The sequence below is a fragment of the Nelumbo nucifera genome, chromosome 4, assembly GCF_055504915.1.
Source record: "Nelumbo nucifera cultivar China Antique chromosome 4, China Antique-T2T, whole genome shotgun sequence".
Taxonomy (NCBI): domain Eukaryota; kingdom Viridiplantae; phylum Streptophyta; class Magnoliopsida; order Proteales; family Nelumbonaceae; genus Nelumbo; species Nelumbo nucifera.
In genome coordinates this window covers 21,473,932-21,498,678 of record NC_142652.1, presented here as the reverse complement: position 1 = coordinate 21,498,678, position 24,747 = coordinate 21,473,932, and the positions used below count along the sequence as shown (strand labels likewise).

General features: G+C 37.9%; 1 protein-coding gene and 1 pseudogene across 6 annotated transcripts; one reads left to right on the top strand and one right to left on the bottom strand.

Moving 5' to 3' along the window:
- Positions 1-1,019: 1,019 nt before the first annotated feature.
- Positions 1,020-2,634, bottom strand: LOC104597890 (U-box domain-containing protein 26-like; annotated as a pseudogene).
- A 15,490-nt stretch (positions 2,635-18,124) lies between these two features.
- LOC104597891 (uncharacterized) lies at positions 18,125-24,747 on the top strand. 6 transcript variants are annotated; one of them, XR_016085622.1, is made up of 6 exons: positions 18,125-18,264; positions 18,538-19,518; positions 20,228-20,340; positions 22,506-23,395; positions 24,224-24,480; positions 24,604-24,747. XR_016085622.1 is itself a non-coding variant. In XM_010259665.3 (6 exons), the coding sequence occupies exons 3-5, from the start codon at positions 18,854-18,856 to the stop codon at positions 23,375-23,377; spliced, it is 1,674 nt and encodes a 557-aa protein (XP_010257967.1). In that variant the 5' UTR covers positions 18,125-18,264; positions 18,538-18,607; positions 18,738-18,853; the 3' UTR covers positions 23,378-23,395; positions 24,224-24,747. The 6 variants fall into 6 exon arrangements, 3 of the variants coding, with proteins under 3 accessions (XP_010257967.1, XP_010257970.1, XP_010257964.1); XR_735272.3 differs by having other exon boundaries at positions 20,228-20,364; XM_010259665.3 differs by having other exon boundaries at positions 18,538-18,607; positions 18,738-19,518; positions 20,228-20,364; positions 24,224-24,747.

Here is a 24,747-nt window from a genome sequence, read left to right as displayed (position 1 = left end):
GCTACCAACACAGTCCAAAGAACATCCCAACCATCCATTTCAGCCATACATCAGTAACATCTGCCCATGAATAACCAATGTGCGACAGGTAGAGGTGTAAAATGGAGCCCACACAATTATATTGGATCTGAAATGGCCTGTGTGCCATCGTGCTGAGCCATTATAGGCCGATCCAAAATTGAGCCGGACTGCAGGTGGTATAGTCCGATTTACACCTCTATGTACCGGTGAAATAGACTGTTGGGACAGTATTATTGAAAACATTGTACTCGCGACACAGCCTGATTTGCACTTTTATATGCGGGTGAAATAGACTGTTGGGACAATATTATTGGGAGGAGATAATCTGTGCCCACAGATATTTATATTTCATTGGGAGGAGATCCAACTTGATAAACATGTTTCAAGGTGCCAGCCGGTTTGTTGGCCAGGTCCGAGGTCCCTCGCTGACTGATAATTGAATAGAGTCCTAATGTGTAGCGCTCCTCAAACGGGCCTCACAGCACACATCATGAAAATCTCTGCCCGACGTCCGTACTCAGGGATGAGTATCATGACTCCCCCAAGAAAAAATTCATTAAATAAAAATAAAAAATAAAATGTTACCATACCACTATACCTTAATTACTACTATATATAATGTCGTATTTACTGGTTCAAAGTGTTTGAATTCTAAGTTGCGTCTTGAATATTTTCACAAATAAGAAAATAAGAAGTGTTAATAAAATATTCACCTTTCAAAAAAAAAAAAAAAGGGAAAGCAGTCTGAGTGGATAATCAACAACACAATAAGATCATATTTTGAATAGTCAGAAAAAAAAAAAGTTAGAAGGAAGCTGCTTTTTCAGGAAATGATGGGTGAGACTACATGCAAAAGATGGTACTATTAATAATGCACTTCATATTCAAATTGTCTAAATATCACCATGATATTTTAACATTCCTTTTAAATTCACTGTAACTTTTCAAAATTTCAAAGGAACCTCATTTTTTTAAGGATAAAATATAAAAATTTCTGATTTCACTTTAATAAAAACTTTCCTTTTATTTAAAAAAAATTAACAAAAACTTTCTTTCTATCAATGATCAAGACAGAAAACTGTTAAAAAGATGATATTTTTTCAAAATACCTTTTTACCCCATTTACAATTAATGTGCATCTGTTTTTACTAAAATAATCCTGTCTCAGCGACTCCATAATCCAAACTGTTCATCTTCTTCCTCATGATGCAAAACTACACGAGAACCATAAGTCTGTCCTTGGCTGACCCCATCCCCAGATTGAACAGATTCACATCGTGAGGCTTGCACTCCTGTACTTCAACATTTGGATCATTCTCAACCCCTTCAACATCATACTCATTGCTGTCGCTAATGGCCAAAGATCCACTCCCCGCTGTTGATGACACAGGAGGGCAACTCTCAGGGTGGAAGCCTCTGGTACCATACTGTAATTTCCACAGTGAAAACACAGATTAACTTAGGCACCATACTGTACTTTATTTGGGTCCTCAGCCCACATCGATCTAAGCAACTTGAGCAACATCCAGGACTTGTTCTTGGCCCTGGAACCACACTGGCTCTGAAGTAATAGTAGTAGTTGTTTCAAGACACCAACGCTTATTGCTTCTTCTCGCACCCTCAACGAGTCGCGTAGCACATGATCAGCAGAGAGCTGACTGCACTCTCACTGCCTTCATGATCAGATACTCTGAAAACCATCTTAACAAGAGCATGAACTGCACTTGTGTTCTTAATTGCAGCCTTCTTGCCGCTCTCTAGTCCTAATAGAAAGCTCAAGCGTGGCCAATGCTGTTGATGCTTGGCGTATGTTGGCAGTAGAAATATAGGCTATAAGGCCGTCCACCCCGCCTGCCTTAACAATATTTTCTTGATTCAGGTCTAGAGGAGAACACAGCAGATATGGCTTTAACTGCTGCATCAGAGGCTTTTGAGTTATGATGCAGGAGAGTTATCAATCCTTGCAAGAAATTTCGGGTTTTCCGATGCTAAATTAGAGTCTTCTTTGAGCATATCTAGAGAATCCAATTTGCTGAAAGCCAACATGTTCAAAACACAAGTGAGAGATTGTTCTGCGAGCTCTGAATAATCTCGGTCGAGTTTTTCTTGTCGGCGACTACCGACGTTAACGAATAATAGTCGCAGTAGTAGTGGGAAGAAGCCTAACTGGATCAAGCCATACCTCCACGCCAAATCCTTGGACAAAATTCCGAGTTTCCCGAGTGTTTCTATCTTAGTTGTCAAGGTTACTTCGTGAGATTCAAGCTTGTGCTTCAGGTCGGCCAAGGACAGGTCTGGATCGATGGTTTTTAAATAATCAGGGTCGAAGCCGTAGTCCATGCAGAGCCACTGGTCTATCAGATGCCGAAGCGTGTGATTGGGGACTAGGGAAGGATCGTGGAGCTTTTGCATTGTTACAAGACAAGTGAGATTCCCAGCTGCAAGCCATTTTTCAATGCTGGATCGACCATAGGTCTGGCCTGTACATAGAGTGACTGGATCTGTGAACAAGTCTAAACTAATGGGGCATCTGAACAAGGGAGGAATGGTCATCTGATCATCCCAAAGATTGTCGAAATCGATACAGTGTCGAGATCCCGTAGAACCAACACCTCAATGTCGGAGTGCGGCAAAGACCCAACTTATCAAACGGTCCCCTCTCCCCTTCCATGCCAGATTCCTGCTCATCTCTCTATACCGGATTGCCGTAATTTCATGGATTTCGACTGGAGCTTCATCGGCGACGAATGTAGGTTCTCCACTGCATAGAACACCCCTCGGTTTGTAAATTCCGGTGGGTCCAATGCACCCGTTACTCCTGCTAAAGAGCGTTTGCGGCGATAGCTTCTTCCTGAGACCCAGCTCTGGCCTGGCCTTTGCTTTGGAGCACTGTTCAACCTTGGATGGGTTGTGCTCAGATCGTAACGAGAATCTGGATGGATTGTCCGTCGACCTTCTGTAAAAGGGAATTGAATGTAGAAGTTGCTGATCTTTCATTTCCTTTTCGGCGTTCCTCCGATCGGCCATCTTTTGCCTGAAAAACCAAGAAACCACCATTACAGGAAGTTGACCGGCCTTGTCATTTTCAGGCAATCGGAGGAACAGAGTTTCACGCTCAGTACAGAGGGCAAATGGTATTTTAGTAAAAATAAGTATACAATAACTCGTACAAAGGGCAAAGGGTATTTTAGCAAAAACAAGTATACAATAACTCAAACAGGGGTAAAACAGGTATTTTGAAAAAAATTATATCGGTTTTACATTTTCCGTCATATTCATGGACGGAAGGGAGGCTTTTATCGATTTTTTTTTAAAAATAGAAAGGAGGGTTTTGCTAAAATGAAAATATAGGAAAGGTTTTTATGATTATCGGAAACTTCAAGGGAGGTTTTTATATTTTATCATTTTTTTAAAACTCGCTATCACTTAAATTGTATTTGGTTTGAAGGAAAAGGCAACGAAAGGAAAGAAAGAAAAACAAGGAAAACATTTACACACATAGCCTGTGTTCATTGACAGAAATTATCTACATCAGCATAAATGTAATTTTTATAATCAAGCTGCTCCTAAATGACATGTTAGCTTTATTAAACATATTTTTTATGTTAGTCTAATTTTTATTCAATACACCTTTGTTTTAACTGACATCTATAGAAGTGGACGTTAGGTTCTACAAGCAGCTATGTGTCCTCTTTTTGACCATACATCTTTTTTTGATTTTTTTTTTAAATTTTTGAAACTCCTTTTTTTACTTAAAATATATTGTAAAAGGGCAGAAAATTTTTTAGACTGGAATATTTGAGATATATTTTTGTTATTTTTTTTATTAAAGTTTTGCTTTATTTTCCATTTACAATAGAACTAAGGGCATCCGTTAATCTATTTAACGTTGACTTATTGATATAGGGTTTATTTAACGTTTTGAAAAGTTATAGTGAATTTAAAAGAAATATTGAAAAGTCATGGTGAATTTTAAACAATTTCCCAATCTAAAATTAACGATTTCAAAGATCTCAATAGTCAGACTGGTTGATTGGACACTTGAACTTTCTCTACCATTTTCTGTGGTCAACTCTATGGTGTATATATCAGTATTGATGAGGCTGTTGAATCTATACTACTTAATGGCATGCGATTATTTTCTAAACAAGTCATTTTTGTGTGATTAGGTTTCAAATGTGGTAGGCTAGTTTGAGGCTTGTGTAACCTGATTCACTACTTACACCAACCTCATAGCACTTGTAGCTGTACATCAGGAACATCTCCTATACTTGGTATGTTATCATTCATGAAGAAATGTTCTCAATGCACAGCTACAACTTGGTGTGAGGAGCTCTCCACAGTGCCCAATCATTGGTAGGACACTTGGACTTGTAACAATGGCTGCAGCTTGGGAATTGGGATGATTTCTCTAAGCTCAGGGGCAATGCAACCCAAAGTTCAACCGATGATTGGAATGGGCCGGCAATTTCAGGCCAAGCCCAACCCAGCAGGATTTGGTTGTGCCGAGCCCATCTAACGCTTATTTCTATCTTTGTCTAATCTTCTTTTGTAGGGTAAGCACAAATGCTTACACATTAATTTGGCACAAAGTAAACCTATTCACTTGATGTGTGTGATTGAGTGGTCATATGTCTCTATGGCTATATCGTCTATGTCTGATGTAGTGATCGATGGATATATAAGTGGGTCAACACATGAACATGAACCAACTTTTGTAATATTCATGATCAATTAGTGATGTTAGATGGGGACCTCCCGCCTGATGGACAATGACAATGAATTTGGACGGAATAAGAACATCAGATCCGAACCATCTATGTGTTATGTGTTGGTGGTCAATTGACGACGACCAACCCTTCCGGCTTCCGTGTCTACTAAGTCAGGACTCAGGAGGAGGATCTGGAATCTGCAGGCATCAGGACGATCATACAGATACAGCATAGGTAGACAGATGGATATAGATGATGCAAAAGAGGTTCAATGAAAATGACGTGGCTATTACTTAATATATCATGTGTATGTGAATGTGAAGTCAAGTAATACGGCAGCAGGCACATGTTTTTTGGATATGGAATATGGTAGCTTCTATCTTTCAAATTTCAAATTCAACAACCACCACCATATCATTAATTTGCTGCAATTTAGGTCTCTTTTCTTCGCTTCTCTCTTCTTTCTTTATCTTTATGGCTTATTATCTCTTTCTTAGTTTGTTTCCGACATCTAATAAATAACATGTGGCCTGTCCCGACGACTCCGAGTTCGTATGCATTCCGGGGAGCAGGACCCAACCGGGTTGGGCGCTGAGTCAGTGAGAGTGAGTTCCCTCTGAGTCTTACAACAAATACCAACTACCAACCAACTAACCCCATCATGCATTAATTAACATCTCCCACCCTCCATCTTAATTAACACATTTTAGTTCCCCACATGGCTTTCCTCATCATATATCTGCCCCCACTGCCACCATAAATCCACTACTGTTCCAGAGCTAAAATGTTACAGTGCTGTAAACTTTCAAACCCTAGTCGTCAACTTGGATCAAGAATAAAAGAAAATGGGCGCTGTGACTGACTTCATTATAATATTGCTTAGTGAAGAAAACCTGTCTCCAGAAATCCAAGCTTTGACCTGTCCTACGCCTAGCCAATAACTCCCCTCTTGTCTCGGATACATATGATTTCAGTTCTAATAGTGCCTTCAACCGGGCTCGACCACCCAGACCCAACTCGGGTGGAACTGAATGGGTCTTTGCCCGAGTCTTTTACTGCCTTAAGCTTAAAAATGAGTTTGCTGCGCTTCATTGCTTGGGCATTCATTACTCAAGCTCAAGGTTACCCTTGAAAGGGACGTTGGGCAAAAGAAGGACCTCACTCATTACAATGAATGAATCAGTCAAAGACTCACATAACAGGACCTTAATTAGGTCTCTTTAATTTCTTGACTGATTATAATGAATCAGTTAAACCCTCATTTAAACCAATCTGATCTCCTATCATAATCCTACCCACTAGACACTACGCTGTACATTGGAAGCATCTCCATGCAAATATGCAAGATGTTCTCAATATGTTGCTCTAGTAATGTGTGGGTAAGGTATCTGAACAACATTTAAATGCCCTCTGTTTTCTTTTTTTTGGCAAATAGAGGGGAGAGTGGTTACCGTCAGGTTCAGATCTGCTACTGACAAGACGCTCCCAACATGTCCCAAACTTGCCATTGTAGCTGCACATTGAGAACGTCTCCCCAGTCCCCACCAATAATAACAAGGGGGCATATTTCCAATGTACCGCTGTTGGGACTGTGTGAAGAGTGTTTTGTTGGTGGCAGATCCCTGCCCCATTCCAGTCCATTACCCAACTATCCCATGGGTCCTATCATAAATTGCTTTTCTCTAGATATGTATCTTCTACGTGAAAAATTGTCAACAAAATTGTCCCTTTCAATAAATATATTTTATAAGTAAAAAAGGTTAAAATAATATTTATCCAAAAAAAAAAAAAATCACAAGAACACGGCTAAATGCACCCAGATCAATGACTTACCAGACAATGGGAAACACATTTGATAAAAAAAGAAGGGGGCCCCCCCTCAAAGTTAAGACCATGCCAGTACAAACTCACAAGGCAATGAATTAGTGAGATACTACCTCAATCAAGGTCAAGACTCAAGACCAAGTCGAATATTGCCTTGTTTCTACAGATCAAGGTTTGGCCAATGCTTTCAGCAACCAAACCACACCAACTGATCTGATTCTAGAATCTAGACCGAGGATAATTAAATAAAGAAGAAGAAAAAAAGAACCGATTAAACCCATTAACTGGCTCCACATGAAAATAATGAAGCTTGGCCTTAACAAATAGTCAAATATAAACTGCATTTACAATAGAAATGAAAAAGAGGAAAAGGGAGGAGGGGGTGGAGGAGAACAAATTAAAACTGGGAGTGAACTAAATGATGCGTCTGTATAAAGAAATAATGAAGCAGAAGAAGATGACACTCTTCTCAGGCTCATGTTCATTTGTCCCATCCACAACACAAACCCAACTCACCTCAATACCCATGAACATGGCCAGTTGGTGAATTGGATTAATTATGTCCGTCTCCGTAAATTTAAGTGAAAACATTAATTAGGTGGTAGACACTAGACAGGTGGGGGAACAAAAGATGTGAAGGTTGCCTAAGCTTGAGCTTAAAATGTGAAGAAGTAGAAATTAGTAAAAACTGATGCAAGTATTTTCAAAAAATAAATGTCATGTCCATCCAACTTTGGTTTCAATCCAAATCCCAGGAGTGGATCCCGTGACCTTCTTTTTAAGTCCAAATGGGTAGAGCTGCACCTGCACCTGCACCAACTTTATATGATGAACTTTCCTTGAACCTTCTGTTTCTTTTGGCAAAACAAAAGAGGTCTGATATGGTAAAGATGTGATGGGCCCCTCTTCTCCCCTTCTCTTCTGTACTTGCTTTTTTTTCTTTAAAAAAAAAAATGTTTTGAACTTATGCTTTAATTTACTAGCATAGCAATCATGGTAAGAGGACACAAGTTTCTGTAATCATGGGTCATTCACTTTTTACCATGTCGTTTCACTAAAGGCCTAAGCCAACATGATCTTTGCAAAATATACCCATCTCTCTCTCTCTCATCTCCATGATGGTGAAGAGGACATGTTGATTTAAACCAAGGAAAGGACCATCTTCGGTCCACAATAATGGAGCTGCCTATCCCTTTCCTTTCCATCTCTCATCACTCAGCCAAACAGAAGCAACACAGGAGCTGAGGGTCGACAAGCAAGAAACATGTAACGTGTTGAAGGAATAATTGTGGAGGGGGTCAGTCACTCATCAGTCTGTCCAAATACACGCCACCCACATCAACTTTCAAGTTTCATCCATTCCCACTTTATTCTCTTGTTTAACTTTGTCTTAATTACGATGCCTATCTTTCCCTTGAACTGCCCAACCGACCAAATCTTCAAATGCTAGCTACCCACCCTTGGGCCTTGGCTTTGCCCCTCCCTTCTTTTTCTTTGGGTGCATGGATTGGAGATCGTAAGGGTCCCATTATGTCCACTTCTCTGGTTTAATTATTATAATTAATTTCCAATGGACCCACCACCGGGTTTCAGTTCACATCTTCCTTTCTTGGATGACATTCCATCACTGTTCTGGATTCACCCACTTTGCCCCATTTCTCTTCTCTCTTCCTTCCACTCTAAATTCACTGGTTTGAGTTTAACCCTGGAATTAATGCAGTTTGAAGGTTAATTAGATCCATAATTCCATATACATTCCACCCCACTCCCTATATTTGAAATCGTCTGGGGACCAACTGTTGGTAATGACCTTCCATGATTTCTTGTTCAACTCTGTCCCTTCGTCAGTCATCATCCCATCCCCTGATGTATAAATGTAAAAAATAAACATTTTTCTCTTCTCTGGTTGCTGGCAATGGATTTCGTGAAGTTAAATCCTTTGATCTTAATTTTGCTAGCTTTTGAATCTTGATAAAAAGGAAAAACAAAAGAAGAGGAAGTGATGCACGCATGGTTAACTGTGGGAATGTCCCAAAATTCACATCAAACACACAATAAGTCAGCAGTAGCACAGTCATAGCTAGGTGGTAAGCTACTTTCTGGGCACCTTCCGTTTACAGAACTTACTGATCATGCAATGATTTTGGCGAACCGTGTTTCATTGTTCTTGTTGGATTACTTTTTTAAGACAGATTATTGTCTTTTACTGTGCTCATTAAGCATCATACTTAGTCCATTTTATGTCTAATTTGGATTACTTTTTCTCGAATAAAACTTTTCCACGTCAATGATTTACTCCTCCACCTTTCTTTTTAGCAACCCAAATCCCAAAGCAGTGCATAGATATATAAGAGCAAATTTCATGGTTAATTGTTTAAAGAATAAAGATGGCGTTAATTAAAACCATATAGAATAATTGTGTAATCGTTTTCGTGATTTTGAGCCATGATGTGTTTCTGTACTTTAATGGAAATCAAGATTAGTTGGTGGTTGAGTTGCTTAAATTAATTCGGTTTGGCTTCCATCAAGAAAAAGGACGAATCCTGTTCCTATAGTCGTTCTCGTTGCAGATAATTTAGAGATTGGCTGGGTCGAATTTAAAAGTCGCATAATCAAGACAAAGAGCTTTCTGAGGATGACATAAAAAGACAATGTTGCCATTGTTTCAGGCCTTTGAGTCCTACCCAGAGGCCAGAGCCAGCAATAGCACCACAACTCTGCTCCTCTGGAAGACTAGACTGAAGCTCATGAGCCAATTTTATTAAATGAATAAAAAAAAAGTTTAAATTAGTTTCTAATAATCTTTACAAGGCAAGGAGATTAGGGGACGACCCACTTAGACTTAGCTAAGGCCATCCTTCCACAATTGGATAGGTTTTAAAATTTGAATTGTTACTTCTAGAAGATGGGCCATAGCCCATACGGGAGGGGGAGAGTACAAAATAAGTAACAATTTCAATTTGTGTTACTTCACTTTCTCAAACAGAGCAAGGCATGAAAAATCACTTGGGGCAATAGGCCACAGGCCACAGGCCACTGATGGGCCTTTACCTCTAGGAAGCGTTATATCTGAATTGGCCCTTTGTTGAAGTTAAAGTGGGTGGGCCCTGGTTCATTGGATTTTGGCTCCTTTCCATAAATCGGGTGCAGCTTTTTTTTGGGGATTTTTGGACCAGTGAATAGTCCATACAGATTTTGAGAGGGACAAGTGCTCCTATAGGGAATTGGGTATCGCTTTCACTCAAAAAGTGCCATGGCTGTCACTGCACATCAAGGCAACTTCTCGTCGCTTCACGTTAGGTGGTATCCCCACCCCCCATACCCATGTTCCCCAATCTACCATCACACCTCAGCCTCACATCTCTGCTTTTCTTCCTCAACTATCTCAGTTCATGGATGCTTCATTTTTGATTTCTCATCAAACACGGGTTTCTTCTTCTTTTGTCTTTTGTCTCAAATCAATCTAAATTAACAATTAATAATCATATTTGTCTGTCCATCTTTGTTTATATAAAGCGGTTTAGTTTGGAAAAGAGTACAAATACAACAATGCAAAATCTTGTAATTGATATTTCTAAACCTTGTATATGTCTATATTTATACTCTTCCCAAACTCATCTTAAGGCTGTGTTTGGTTGCAATGCAAATAAATTTGCATTGTTGCAAAACTTTGGCAGTACAAATGATTTGAGTGTAAATTTTGACCTATTTTTGTTTTAAATTTTAGTTTATTTTGTTTGATTGCAATACAATTGAAGTAAGTTAAGATATGGAGCAGAATAAAGTAAAGGGCTTTTTACCATTCAGTCCACCCCTAGGTGGAGTTACTAGTAGACTAAAACAAAATTTGCACTCCCATGCATTTCAGCATTTGCACTGCAGCCAAACACAGTCAAAAGAAAAATAAGAAAAACACACAAAAAAAAAGAAAAAAAGAAGAAAGATATAGCATCCCTAAGACTCAGTTTGGAAGGAGTACAAATACAAATTTGTAGAGTGCAAAGCCTTATATTTTGTATGTATTTGTATTGTACATATTAGTATTTGTACTCCTTCTAAACTGAGCCTAAGTTACATACTTGCAAGTCATTTGTGCGTATGTATTTAAAAGTAATACAATTGCAAATATGTGGAGTGCAAAACTTATATTTTGTATGTATTTGCACTGTACATATTTACATTTGTACTCCTTCCAAACTGAGACTAAAAGAGTATAAATACAAATATATACAAAATAATACAAAATATAAAGTTTTACACTACAAATATATATTATGTATGTACTATGAAAATACATCCAAAATATAAGGTTTTGCACTCTATAAATTTATATTTGCACTCCTTCCAAACTGAGCCTAAGTTACATACTTGCAAAGGCATTTAGTTTGAATGTATGAGTGCATGGATGCAAGGTGGAGATGCTAAAAAAATGATATGGAGTTTTCAATCAGTTTCACTTTTTGGAATCCAAAAAGGGTTTCATTTCTAATTCTATTATCTTTTGGGAATGATTTGGTTTTAAATGGCATTTATGTCTTCAAGTGGCCTGGAGCTATGTGCATGATTTGGGGTCTCTTTTTACCTTTATCTTCTTTTTTGTTCAAACGGGTCCCATTACAAATGAAGTCTTTTGTGCATCCAAATTGTCTCTTAGCTTTTGATTTTATAAATATATTTAATTAAAAATCTAAATTGTTATTATGTTGATCTTCTTCTACAATTTAGGGGTAATGGTCAACTTAGGGGCGATTCTGATTTCATGAATTTCAAAAGTTGGAATCACTGTAAAACACCAAAATCCCACCATGAATTAACCATTTTGTTTCATGTCTTGAAATTGAGCCATTGCTGCCAATGCTTTGAATGCTCCTCAGTTTTAAATGCCACTTTATTATTGTTATTATTTTTTTTTTGAAGCTTTTGAAATTGAAAAATCTCTGTGACCTACTTTCTCTCACATTTAAGTTGATGATAACTTGATATAATGTGTAGGGTAGGGCCCAGATGAGGAAAAAATAGAAGCAGTTTAAATGACTTGTCTTCTTCTTTTTCTTTTGATCTTGAGAAAAATCTTGGAATGAATTACTTTCTGGGACCCAGTTTTCCAGAAAACATCTGAGGAGAAACAGCAATGGTAAGTTGTCCAATAGCCATGATTTAATTTGGTTTCCTCTTTTTCCTCTCTCTCACAAACACCAACCAGAGGCCGCTACAGGCTACAGCCAGATCCTATAGCTTGAACAAATGTTTATGTTAGGCTAATGCAAATGTAGTAGAAATCACTTAGCTTAGAATAGAATAGCAGTGAGCAGTAGCATTGGAAGGTGTGCTGATGCCTGAAAGGTAGATGTCATTAGAGGATCTTAACCCTAAGTCTAGCACCAAGCAGCTACCTGTTGGAAGTTATTAGTTACTACTGGACTATCATTCTGAAAAAGTACTTTCTAAATCATGGTCTTGGGAATATTTGTTCCTTGGGAAATGGGGCTTTTTTGTCTAAGTGAACTATTTGTTTTTACAGTCAAATTCCTGCTTAACAACAAACAAAACTACTTTACTTGAAACCAAAGCATTTCCATGCACACGCACATGAATACTAACATCCAAATTAACAAGAGATGGAAGAGCTGTGATGGGTATCTTTCAGACATAGTGAAAAGGAGATTTTATGAGTATCCTATGAAGGGTACCTAGCAGAGATTTTCTTTTTTTACTTTGGTAAAGGATTGTTTGGCATCAAAGGAAGAGGTGGATGTGGTGTGGTGGTGAGTATGGACCATGTGATGTGACTCCTGAGTGGTTGGATAAAGGACAAGCTTTACAAAAGGATGGTTGGCTTTTAGTTGGTATCCATGAATTTGATATAAAGGAATTGTCATGCTCTTATCATAAACATAAAGAGGAGTTAGTGCATTAGGTCACTCCCATCTTTTGCTCTTCCCTGATTGGCTCACAATAGCATATACAAAGAAACTTTAGTGTCCCTCCCCTGTCATCCTCCATTATCACTCTGCACTGCTACAACTTAGTGCTTTCCAATGCCAACATTATCTTCATCTCAGGACATTTAGCCAATTAGCCAACAAACAATAAAAGCATTCCACCCCAATAAACAAGAAACTCTACACATATTATATGGTCTTATAAAGTATGAGCAAGCTATTTTAATTTTTAATATAATATAATATGGAGTTGCAATCAATCACCATTGTCACAGCCTTATCCTGTGACCAACCATCTATTTCTTGACTTTAGGGTTTGGTTTTGGTGCTAGGGGGCCCCATTAGGACCATTGCTATATCCTCAGAAATGAAATTTTATGTGTTTTTTTACTTCTCTAGAGTAGTGGGCATGCCGAATCATTTTCACCCGCTGTTGTTTTGTGGTTGGTGATTTAGGTGATACCTCCAAGGCTGCAACTGTGGTTATTCGAAATTCAGACTTGATAACATGCTGCCATGTGGCGTCGCCCTCTTAATTTAGTGGTCCAAGGCCACCGGAGCCACCACCACCATTTCCACATGGAAGACCCAATGCAGGCCAGAAGATGGCAAAATCTGTCTCTTCAAAAAGGGCAATTTTTATCAACGGCCGGGCTAGGTTCAAGGAGGTCTTTCAGTTTTTAGATTCAAAAGTTAGAATAGAATAGAATAGCCTTGCCCTTGACCAACTCGTGAACCAGAGTAAGTATATGGCTCACTGTCACAGCCTCATCACCCAATGTCCTCATTAAGAAACCATAAAAAAGACTACTCTATTTCCATTTTAGCTTAACCGAAAATATATACCTTCTCATAGTATAATTTGAAGTTATGTTATGTCTCTAATTTCCCTTTAACTACATTATAATGAAAGAGACAAGATAAGAACAGTTTGGGACATTATTATGTAACCATCCGAGAGAGTTCTTAATAGGACAGATGTCCTACAAGGCCAAAAAAATTGGATAAGGATCGTTTGGTTGCGGGATAGCATGTTGCATGCCAAGAGTATGAAAGAATTGGGAACTAGCTACGTATAAATAGAAACACTATTAAAAGGATTTAAAAAAAAAAAGACAAATATATACCCATTTTAATAAGAGCAAAATACCCATATTTCTCAAAGAATTACTTTAGGATATTAATTAATAATTATTTAACCATTGTTCATCCGGGGTGGGGGTATTTATACTATCAAATATTTCTTTTTTAGGTATTGATTATGAATGTGTCCATTCATTATTATAAATGGGTGTTAAGTTGGATGTATACTTTAAGTTCAAAGATAGTTGAAAAAATAGCTAACTGAGGGGTGATTCAGTTGGTAAATTAGCTTGTTACTTCCAGCATAAATGTGGATTCTATTTCTACAACCACCAACTTTGAGGAAAGGGGTTATTAATGTGGTGTCTATCACCAAATACCCCCCCCCCCCAAAAAAAAAAAAAAAACACAATTAGTAGCAATAATCTTATTCTTGGTGGAGGGCCAATTATATTGCTAAGTGTGAAGAAAAATTGGATTTCAAATGTAGGAGGAGGTTTGGGGTAAAAACTGCAGCTAACAAATGTCCTTTTATGTTGGTTAATGAATAAATTAATTAATTAATACAGGAAGAGGCTCAATGATGTACACAGTTTACAGTGCTACTTTGACTAATAAACTTGTAGATCAAATTAATGCAAATCATAACTAAGTTGATTGTGAAGTACTCCATAAATTAAATTAGTAAAGCATTACCAATTTAGTCATGTGCAAAAGTCAATAATAAAAGATGATGATAATAATAATAATAATAATAATAATAATGTTATAGATATGATTGCATTAAACAAATTAGAATGATGGAACATAACTCATGTAGACATATAGTGGACCCCATGTAGTTGGTATAAGGCTTAGATGATGATGCCTATGTTAGATAGTGATTTGTGAAGCTACCCCTAAACAATTAAAGCATTATCAACTTGGTCTTGTACATCACAAAGAAGGTTGCACTAAAATATCAAAATAGGATTCATGTAGCTGATCCCGTATATGGGATAAGGCTTAGATAGTGATGGCTAAGTTGATTGTGAAGCTACCCCTAAACTAGTAAAACAGAGTGTAATGGTCAAACAAGATTCATGTAGATGACCTCATATGGGTGGGATAAGGCTTAAGTGATGATGATGATGATGATGATGATATTCTCACAATAATAGAATTAAGGCTCCGTTTGGTTTATCAAAAAGTCAAGGCTAAGTTATTAAGAATTTTCATTAAATTCCTCAAAATATTTCCCTCAATTCTCTATCTTATTTTTTTTTATATAAACCAAACACACCTTAAATGAATAAGGTGGAGATGCACTATTGGCATTTACCAATTAAATTTAAAAGATAAAAGAGGGGATATAGAAATGTAGTATTTTATGGAATTAAATACACAAGGTTCAAAGTATTGACATGTATCAGCTTGTATAGGCCGATACGTATTGTTTCGGGAGCTCTACGATACGCCCCTACAAAGTATATATCGGGATTCTGATCAGTTCAAGGGGTGGAGGAGACTTAAACCGGCCCCTCTGAACGTGTTTTGAAAAAAAAATAAAAAAAAAAGTATCTGATATGGCCCAACATATAGATATTTTGAACCTTGCAAATACATGCCAACAAAGAGTTTTCATCTTGTACATCACAAGCAAATAATAAATGAGTATATTAAACAAAATAAGTGAGCAATCACTTCCAAGATGTCTCAATCACAAGGCCTCTCTTAGAAGTTACAGAGTTAGTTTAATTGACATGTTGAGATGGGTGAATGGTAAGCAACGAAAATAGATCTTGGGTCTCTGTTGCAATGAAGCAAGGAACGTGCCAACTGGACCACCAACCAGCTGGTGGTGAATGGTAAGAATAAGAAGAAGAAAATTCGATGACAAATTTAAATGAACTTAAGTCCATCAACATAGTGATATGATCAAGGGTAGTGAACTAAGGTAGTATCTTGTGATCTTCTATGATAGAAATTAGTAATTTAAGATAAGATTGGTGCAAATAAAAACAAAGTGAAAATGGTGAAAGAAGGGAAACAGACAAAGTGGGGCTGAAACTTGGGCAAGATTAGCACTAATCCACTTAAATTGGATTGGGTTGAAGTTTGGGTTAAGGTTAGGGTTGAAAAGCATGAATCCGCCTACATGTTATACTTGTATGTATAAATATTATATAAGCATGTATTTTTGTACGTAACTACTTATGTATATGTATTTGAAGGTAAGGTAATTTGTTTTTCCCAAATTGATCTCAACCCTTGACTTCAGGAAATAAGACTATTTTACAAAGGGAAGTAGAGAAATCGGGTCAATACCCAATCCAAACCTAGGTTGGGGTTCAACAGCTCGGATTTGGGTTAAGTAGGGTTGACCACTCCTAAGCAAGGGTAATTTAATTAACATGTAAATCTTTGAAATGTGTACTTCGAATAGTAACCATATAGAACATTGTTGAACTTTGACATTCTCACTAAATTTAAGCCATCTAATACAATATATAATATATTAAACACCTTACTTACTAATGCCTCAATTAAGTGAAGACTTTCAATATGGAATAAGATTGACAGAGAAAAATATATATATCCAAAAACTTATATGTTGACAGAATATATGACCCAGGACAACCTATTGTGGCCCCAAAATTTAAATAAATAAATAAATAAAAATGGAGGGGAAGGTTTGCTGTTGACAATGACGATCATAAGAAGATTCAAAAATCAATAATGAAGGTGATATCTTTGCACTTAAGAAATCATCTCATGGGATTCTTCTGTCCCTCCCACATGAAATTGAGGAATCTAAGGACCATGTTTTATAATATTTCAAGGGTGGTCAATACTTCAACCAGGAATTATCTTAACGACTGCATATTGTTATAAAGGGGTTTTGTCCTTGTTTCTGTACTTGATTATGCATTTTAAAAAGTGATCATTCTAAATATCTTCCTCTCATCCGCTTGAAAATTTGGTTCTGATCTTGTTTAGACAGCATTGAAAAAGTAAAAGAACCAAATCTTATCTTATCTTTTCATTTATCACTCAAGTTTATATGAATAATGAGGCATGCAGTATAAACTAACTCACAAAATTGATGGATGCAAATGAGAGGCTGAGAGAAAACATTGTAAAATTAAGGAATTTTGATAAAGAAATTTATTCAACTCTCGGTCTTGGTAAACTTTGACCCTACAAGCATGCATGGTGGGACCAATAAAAAGACAGAGTACAAGACAGAGTTGGACATGTCTTTTCATGGAACCCACAACTTGTTTGAAAGGGGAAGAAATCCAAGAGTTTCCTCTAACTAAACTCTTACCGGCCAGACTAATTTCCCTAATCAAATTGTAATTTTCAACCATGCCTTTGTTTGAATATAAATCAATGTATTTAGTATTTACCATTTAGAAAGAAATATCATTAAGAGGAGAGTAGTCCCCTTGTCAACCTCTTTACAATTACACAGAGCAATCTTGTATTATGTATAAATAGAAGAAATTTTAATGAGATGAGCATGAAGCTATGAACCACTCCCTCTCTTCTAATTTGCAACTTCAAAGTTCAAACCTTTCCTTATCTAACCCATACCTCTCTCTCTCTCTCTCTCATTTTTGGTACGACACTACACATGCTTTCCACTAGTTATTGATGATGACATTCAATTTAATAATACATGCTATGATGTTCAAACTTTAAGACATACCATTTTTTTACTCTTAGGAGATATTAAGCCTTTTTCTGAGATTTTAACCATTACATCAAATAACTGCATCAATTCTTTTCTTAAAAAAACCCTTGTATTTGTAATATGTACTTTTTAGTAGTTATTAAGGGAGATCCACTGTGAAAAACTTTTTCAACAGAGTGTGAGATATTGAGTCCCAAATTTTGGGTAGATCCCACAGTTACAGGTTTTAAGTTGGCATTGAATGCTCATGAATCATGATCCTCCTTTTTGTCTCTGTATTGGCCTCAGTTACTGTGAAACAAGTGGTGAATGAGATCTGATCTCCAAGATGACAACTGATATGAAATTCCATGGCTACATGTGTATGGTTTGGAAGTTAGGGTGCAGTGCAGACCCCTACCCACAGTCTCATTACCCATCTTCCTTGAAACTCTCTGCTCTCCTACAGCTACTGGGTCTCACGTGATATAATTGATTTTCTGACCGTTGGATCCAAGGAGGATTTATGCTGTGTAAATCGAGTAGGACAAAAAGTTAAGGGAACAGCTCAGCTCACTCAAGTCTTTGGAAATTGGAACTTGGAGTCTGGGCTTGGGAAACAAACGGGGCTGCCAAGAAAAACCAAACGGAACGTGCTGACAAAGTTTGGCTTGGCATTCATCTCCGTGGAACAAATCCCGAGACTGATTAGGATCCGACGGATCATCTATCCATCGTATCATCGTATGGTTGGTTCTTTAGGGTGTTGTCGTGTCCTTGCACCAACACTGATCAAGGGGAGAGAACACAAAAACAGGTGGTGGTCTTGCATGTAATTTTCATTGTTTCCTCTCTCTCTCTCTCTCTCCCCATCCCCTCTCACTCTCAGTCTCAGTGAAAAGCTACAAATAGGCCACGACAAAGCTTTTACATGGGGGGTTGTGGATATAATGTCGACTTCTCTTTCACTGTCTCTGCTCCATCCTCACTCACCTCACAAGTTCACCACGTCACTGTGACTCTGGTAACAGAAATCTCTATAGCTCATAATTGAAGCATTTTTAAATTATTGTTTTGGTTCATGTGCTTCTGATTTTTCTTCTCAAGAGCTCATTGAGAATTTTTACTTGGTTTCCAAGTTAGAAAGATAATGAATGTATGCAGCTGATTGAATTTGGTGGTTTTTTTTTTTTTTTCAAAAGAGATTTCTGCAGCTTTAATGATGTTCTTAATTTATATTTTTCTCTCTTGATGGTTTTTATTTATTTATCTCCTTTCTGCTCATGTGGGTTGTCAGAAATTGAAAGTTCCAACTGGTTTTGAGCTGCAGAGACGGTAAAAAGTTGGACGTTTCTATTTGAATCGAGGTGGGTATTTTATGTGGATTGTCTGCAACCGTGCTGATTCACTCTTTATGGAGTATTGAAGCTGCTGGGCCTATGGAGACTCTTTAATGGGTTTTCATTTCTTCTGTTGTTCTGCTCTGTTTGTTCTCAGTCATTAAATTTCGAACTGGATTTTGGGTAAAAGTGCAAAAGGAAGAGATGCTTTTGTTTCTTCAATTGTGCTGGGCTCTTACGTAAACTCTGAAGCTATTCATTCCGTTCCGCCTGATGGAGTCTTGGAGCTATGGTTCTGAAGGGAAGGGTTTTGTATTATCCGATGAAATGATTTCTCCTGCTGATGCACTTACGAGAAGTAGAAAAATGTTCATGGGTTGGGACTTAAAACCCCCCTGTAATTACGAAAGCACCATGTTAGTCCAAGGTCGAGAGGCTGTCGAGAGCCAGGGTTTCATGGAATTGGGTTTCCCTGACATCATCAAGAAGCCACTTCCTGACAACCAGATTGATGGGTTTATGGCAAGTAAGACCGATAGCGAAAGAGAGGCATCTTCTTCTGTAGTTACTCTGAAAGCATTCTTTGGAGAAGAGGAATCAAGTTCGAGGCTTTCGAGCTCTGTAGTGGACTCTAATAGTCGGGACTCTTCACTCATCGATTTGAAACTAGGGAGATTGGCCGACTACAGGGACTCAAAGAATGGTGAATCCTCCAAAGAGGCGCCGATTCTGTCCTCCGTGAGGTCATCCCTCCCAGCCAAAAGAGCCCGCACAAATTTGAATTCTCAGACTCCCTTTTGCCAAGTTCATGGTTGTGACATGGATCTCAGCTCCTCAAAGGAGTACCATAAGCGGCATAAAGTCTGTGAGGCTCACTCGAAAACTGCCAAAGTTATTGTGAACGGAGTTGAACAGAGGTTTTGTCAACAGTGTAGCAGGTCGGTCTTCTGCCTTCCAAACTTCTCTTTGAAGTAACTTTCCGTTCAGTATATTAGGTTCCCCATATCAGACTATTTCTCTCAATGTTTTGTTTTCCTTTTTCTCTATTCTTTGGTGATAGGGAGTGATCTATTGACTTCATTTCCAAGATTTGGTAATGAATTTTGAACTCAGTAACTAAATTTGATTCCCTTGTTTGGAGAGGGGGGAGTGTTTAATAGCAGCTTGTTATTACTGGCGTGATCTACTATATTTTGGATTTTCGGAATTTTATAATTTCTCTTGGTTGCGTGCCTGCATTGTGTCTTTTGCAACACATGGTACGGAGGCTAAATTAAATTGTTAGGAGCAAATAGCAGGACTTTTAAATTGCTTCAGTGAATCTAAGAATTCTTTTCTATTTTCCCAAGTTAAAATAGAAACATAAGGATTCATTGGTAATGCATTAAAATTAACACTTACATGTTACATCCAGACCAGACCTAATTGATTCATACCTTAATTTGTCAACCTTAAAGTATCAGTATTAGTTTGAGTTACAACCCCTTTAATAAATAATACTTCCAGACTATGTTTCATGAACATTCACTTTATATTTCCAGTTTTGAGTTCAGACATTGTTGGTTAGAGCTTAACCTGGTCAAATTAGTTTGGTTCTTGGCAACTTTTTTATACGTAATTGATGCAAAATAGCTCTTGGTTATTCAGGTTTCATTTACTGGCTGAGTTTGATGATGGCAAGCGCAGTTGTCGTAAACGCCTTGCAGGCCACAATGAGCGTCGTAGGAAGCCCCAACTCGGTAGCCAATCTGGTAAACCTGGCAAGTTGCTTCCATCATACCATGGTATTAGGTCTATCTGATCTCTTTTCTGAATTCTCTAGAAACTATTATTATCTTCTTTGCTAAACAAATGCTAGAAATAGGTCTGTGAAAGACGTTACATCTCAAGTAGTAATGAGTAATGACACAAAATGTTTATATTAATTGTCTTCCTTATATTTTAATGCTGGAATATTATTCCTTGCCAACTGAAAATAGAGTAAAAGCCTTTTCATACGACTATGAAAAGAAAAGATTTTGTGGATTATTTATTTTAAATTATATTAGATAAGTTTATTCAATTAAAGTTCAGCATCCATCTATTATATTATTAGTTGAGCTGAATTTTATAGGAGAACAGGTTTACAACTAGACCTGTTCATGGGCCGGGCCGGGCCGGGCTCGGGCCGGGCTTTTACTCATCATTAATGGAAATACGCTAGGCCCGAGCCCGAGCCTGGCCTGACCAACGGGCCTATAACGTGGGCCCGAGCCCGGCCCTGATAAAAAGCCCGAAGCTCGAGCCCGAAGCCCGACCTAATAAAAAAGGTTACAATTTTCCCTATTCAAATTAGAATTAAAAATTCAGATGGTTTTTGGCCTACAAGATGGTTTTTTTCCCTTTCTTTTACGTTTTAAAACACAATTTTACATTCTTAAATCAAAAAATTTATTCAAATGGACATAATCACATAACCCTTTTTAAGTCTAATTTTAGGTCGGGCCGGGCCGGGCTCGGGCTGGGCTATTTTGACAAAACCCGAGCCCGGCTCAAATTTATTGTGGGCCGGGATTTTTGGCCCGAGTTTAAGCCCGCGGGCCTATAAACATGTTCAAGCCCATCCGGATTCTTTTTCTTATTTCAAACCTATTAAAGTTGTTATTAGTTTTGTTCAAGTTCCCCCATGTTTTTCTTATATTCTCACATGTCAATAGTTTGAAAATTTTCTCACTCTTTGTGACATTCCAATTATGCCATATAATAAAACATGTGGTTATTTTACTTGGCAATTAATCCATGAAGTAAGAATTTGGAAATGATGAGTTTTAAGGGCATAGTTCTAGTGAGGCAAGTCCCCCCTGTAGACTTTTCAACTCTCGGATGTTCTTTGGAGGTGGCATCTTGAGGATGGCCCTGATTTTAGTTGGGTCGATTTCAATTCCCCTGTGTCTAACTACAAATCCGAGGAATTTGCCAGATGTGACCCCAAATGCACATTTGAGCGGGTTCATCTTGAGTTGATGTTTCCGGAGTCCGTCAAAGATCTTCTGCAGGCACTTCTTTAGAAGCTCCCCGTTTTGTTTTGACGACAAGATCATCGACATAGCACTCAAGTTTGTCGCGAAGGGGGTCTCCGAGTATAACAGTCATGGCCCCCCTTTAATAAGTTGCGTAGCCCCAGCATTCTAGAGTCCAAAGGGCATATTACTTTGTAGCAATAGACTTAGATGTCTTTCAAGAATAAGAAAGTGATATTATGAGTTTTTGAGCATATACCAATTGTCACACTCAGCTCATGATGATGGACCTCTGAGCATTTTCCTTTAGTTATGATATACTAAAATTCATTATATTTTCCATTACTATTGCAATGCATCTCTGTTTGCCTACCTCCTAAAATGAGACTTCTACCCCATTACTCTTCTGGTACACGTTGCCCATTTAAAACTTTGAAGGACTTTTACTTTTCTTAATATAATCTCATAAAGGAAAAAGGAAAAGTAAATCTTCTTTTCCTAGATTCACTGATTAGCACTGCATTTCCTCACATAAATAATCCACATGCTGATCTCTGAGATTCATTAGCTGTATAGGTGAGGTGATAAATTATATGAGGTATGGATGGATATGGAAGATCTACAGCTAGCAATAAGTAGGCTGCTATAGTGGGTTCTATGAGTGACCTGGGGAAGAGAAGAGTTTGCTTGGAAAGAAAGAAAGAGCCTGTCAAGCTAAATTTAATGGGATTGACCCACCTTGCTTCTGATTACAGACCTGACATCTGTGTATTGAAGCCTCAAATTGTGCTGCTTGAGTATATTCTTATTAAATGTTACCATTCTCCTCAGTTCCTTAGAAATGTATATCTGTAATATTGCACTTAATGTATTTTGTTTACGTAAGTTTTCCATTCAGCCATCCTGACATTATGGTGGTTCTGTAGGTGCGAGATTTTTGGGGGGTCCATTATCCACAAAGCCATCCTTTATCTGCCCAGACATATTTCCAAATGGCATGCTGCGTCCAGTGAAATATGAGACCAGTAACTGGTCAAGACAAGTAAAATTAGAAGATACAGTTTATGGTCCTCAGCCAGCAATACCTATTACAGATGGGAATTTGCTTCCTAAGTCCTTTCTCCCTCCATATGGTGTAGAAAAACAATATCCATCCTTGCATGGTAATGTAATTGATGCAACACCAGGAAGCATTTTTCATGAGAATGGTAACAGGTACCATGATTTAGTGGGTCCGAATTCTTCATCGCGATCAATGTTCAGAAATGCCTCATCAGGAAGTGAAGACTTCACTGTTTTTGATACAGCATCAACCATTCAAGGATTATCTGGAGTCTCTGACTCCGGTTGTGCTCTCTCTCTTCTGTCAGCTCAATCACGGAACTCGTCAAGTCATTCATCAGGAATTCCCATGGCTCGGCCCCTGATTATCCAAGGCAGCCGAGCTCCATACAGTATTAGTCAATTTCCTGAGAAGTTTCTAGGAGTAAGCTCACAGGCTTCAACAAGTGTAGCATCAACTAGGTTTTCATCATCTGGACTGAATGCCCTGGAAGTTGATCATATGGAACCTGTACTGGTCTCTGATGCAAGCAATCCTGTTGATTTTGAAGTGCGCACGGACGGAATTTTCCAAGCATCGGATTTTGTGAGTTCTAAGGATTCTCTCTCTCATGACCATGGCCCTACTGTTAATTTGCTTCAACTTTCATCACAACTTCAACGTGTGGAACGGCAGAGGCATTCTCTTCAAGTAAAGCAGGAGAATGATGTCTTTTACTGCCTGCCTATCACTTAGAGCAATATGACAAACTAGGTACACAAGCATTTCCTCTGAAATTTTTGTTACTATAGTTTGAACCAACTTTCTATTATTCTTTCCTATTCTCAGAACTTCTATATGGAGTTGGAAATGGGAGAGTTTTGTTAGTTTGATTGATCAACCTCTTTTTTATTGGTAACCATTAGCTTCATTGTTTATGAAATTAAGAATTAGTTACATAAAAAAACATGCCTAGCATCCCCGATTGTTAGGCTAGCATCTGCCACCTAACCTTTTTTTTTTTGCCATTTAAATTTCATGCTCAATTACTGGACCCCAAAATAACTGGATTCTGTTTAGCCCCTGTTTGGCCATATCATCTGCCAAACAGTTTTCTGATCTATGAACCCAAGAGATGTTGATTTCCATCTTCTCCAAGCCTGTTATCTCCCTCATGATGCTTTGGTATTGACATGATCTTTGACTGTTGATCTTTAACCAATGCACAGCCATTCTAGCATCCCCTTCCACCATTTCCTAATTCCAGTGGTCAGAAGCTGGGTGTGGTTGGACAAATTTGGTGACTTTGATGCCACCCAATTCACTAGTTGTTTGGTTTGATGAGCAAAGCACTAGCAAAATAACAGGACGATTGGGCCATTCACTTTCAGTTGCTTGTTGAACTTTACACTCAAATAGTGCATTATGTTAGTGCATTATGTTAGTATAACGAAAATGTAGGCTAATCTGTTATAAAAATAAATCCCCAGCCCCACATTTACATGGACTGTTCTAATGGTTTTTCTCTCTTTCAGATTTGAGAGTACTTTCTGGAAACATGATTTGTCCCTAAGGTTAATGGAATCTTTGCCATCTGTACAGGTTTCTAAAGGATGTGGCAATTGGATGAATGCTTCATCTTATCTTTTGAACTAACATGAACAAACTACTAGGAAACAGGCAAGGAGGAACTCCAACAACCACCGTGAAACCTCTGCACATACTGGAAACTATCCTTCCAGCCACCTTTGATTCTGTGAACAAGTCAAGTGATCATGCCTTTTCTAATCTGTGAATAATAAATGCTATTTTGGCTTTGGTACTTTAATCTTTTGTGTACGTTCTCCTTAATTTCTCAGGTACTAAATTCTTTTGCTCTCCAAAGTCTGTCTTCTTTTTTTTTTTTTCGTTTTCCTTCTAGACCAGTGAAAAAAACTCTGTGCTGGTACATGGGAGCTAATTGAGTGAATGCTATAAACCAGGGCGTCAGTTGTGGGGAAATACAGTCGTTGGAGAAATAACAGACACTGCCAATTTTGGAATGATGATGTATTTTCTTTGTATTTACATGCTATGTTAGGAACTTGACTTCGGCTATTTGAAAACTTTGACAAATTATTGTTTCT

Excerpts from the sequence above, each read along its gene's own strand:
- LOC104597891 (XM_010259665.3), top strand. The coding sequence starts at position 18,854 with ATGGAGTCTTGGAGCTATGGTTCTGAAGGGAAGGGTTTTGTATTATCC. Across the intron at positions 19,519-20,227 it reads TTTTGTCAACAGTGTAGCAG|GTTTCATTTACTGGCTGAGT; the intron begins GTCGGTCTTCTG and ends TTGGTTATTCAG. Across the intron at positions 20,365-22,505 it reads GTTGCTTCCATCATACCATG|GTGCGAGATTTTTGGGGGGT; the intron begins GTATTAGGTCTA and ends GTGGTTCTGTAG.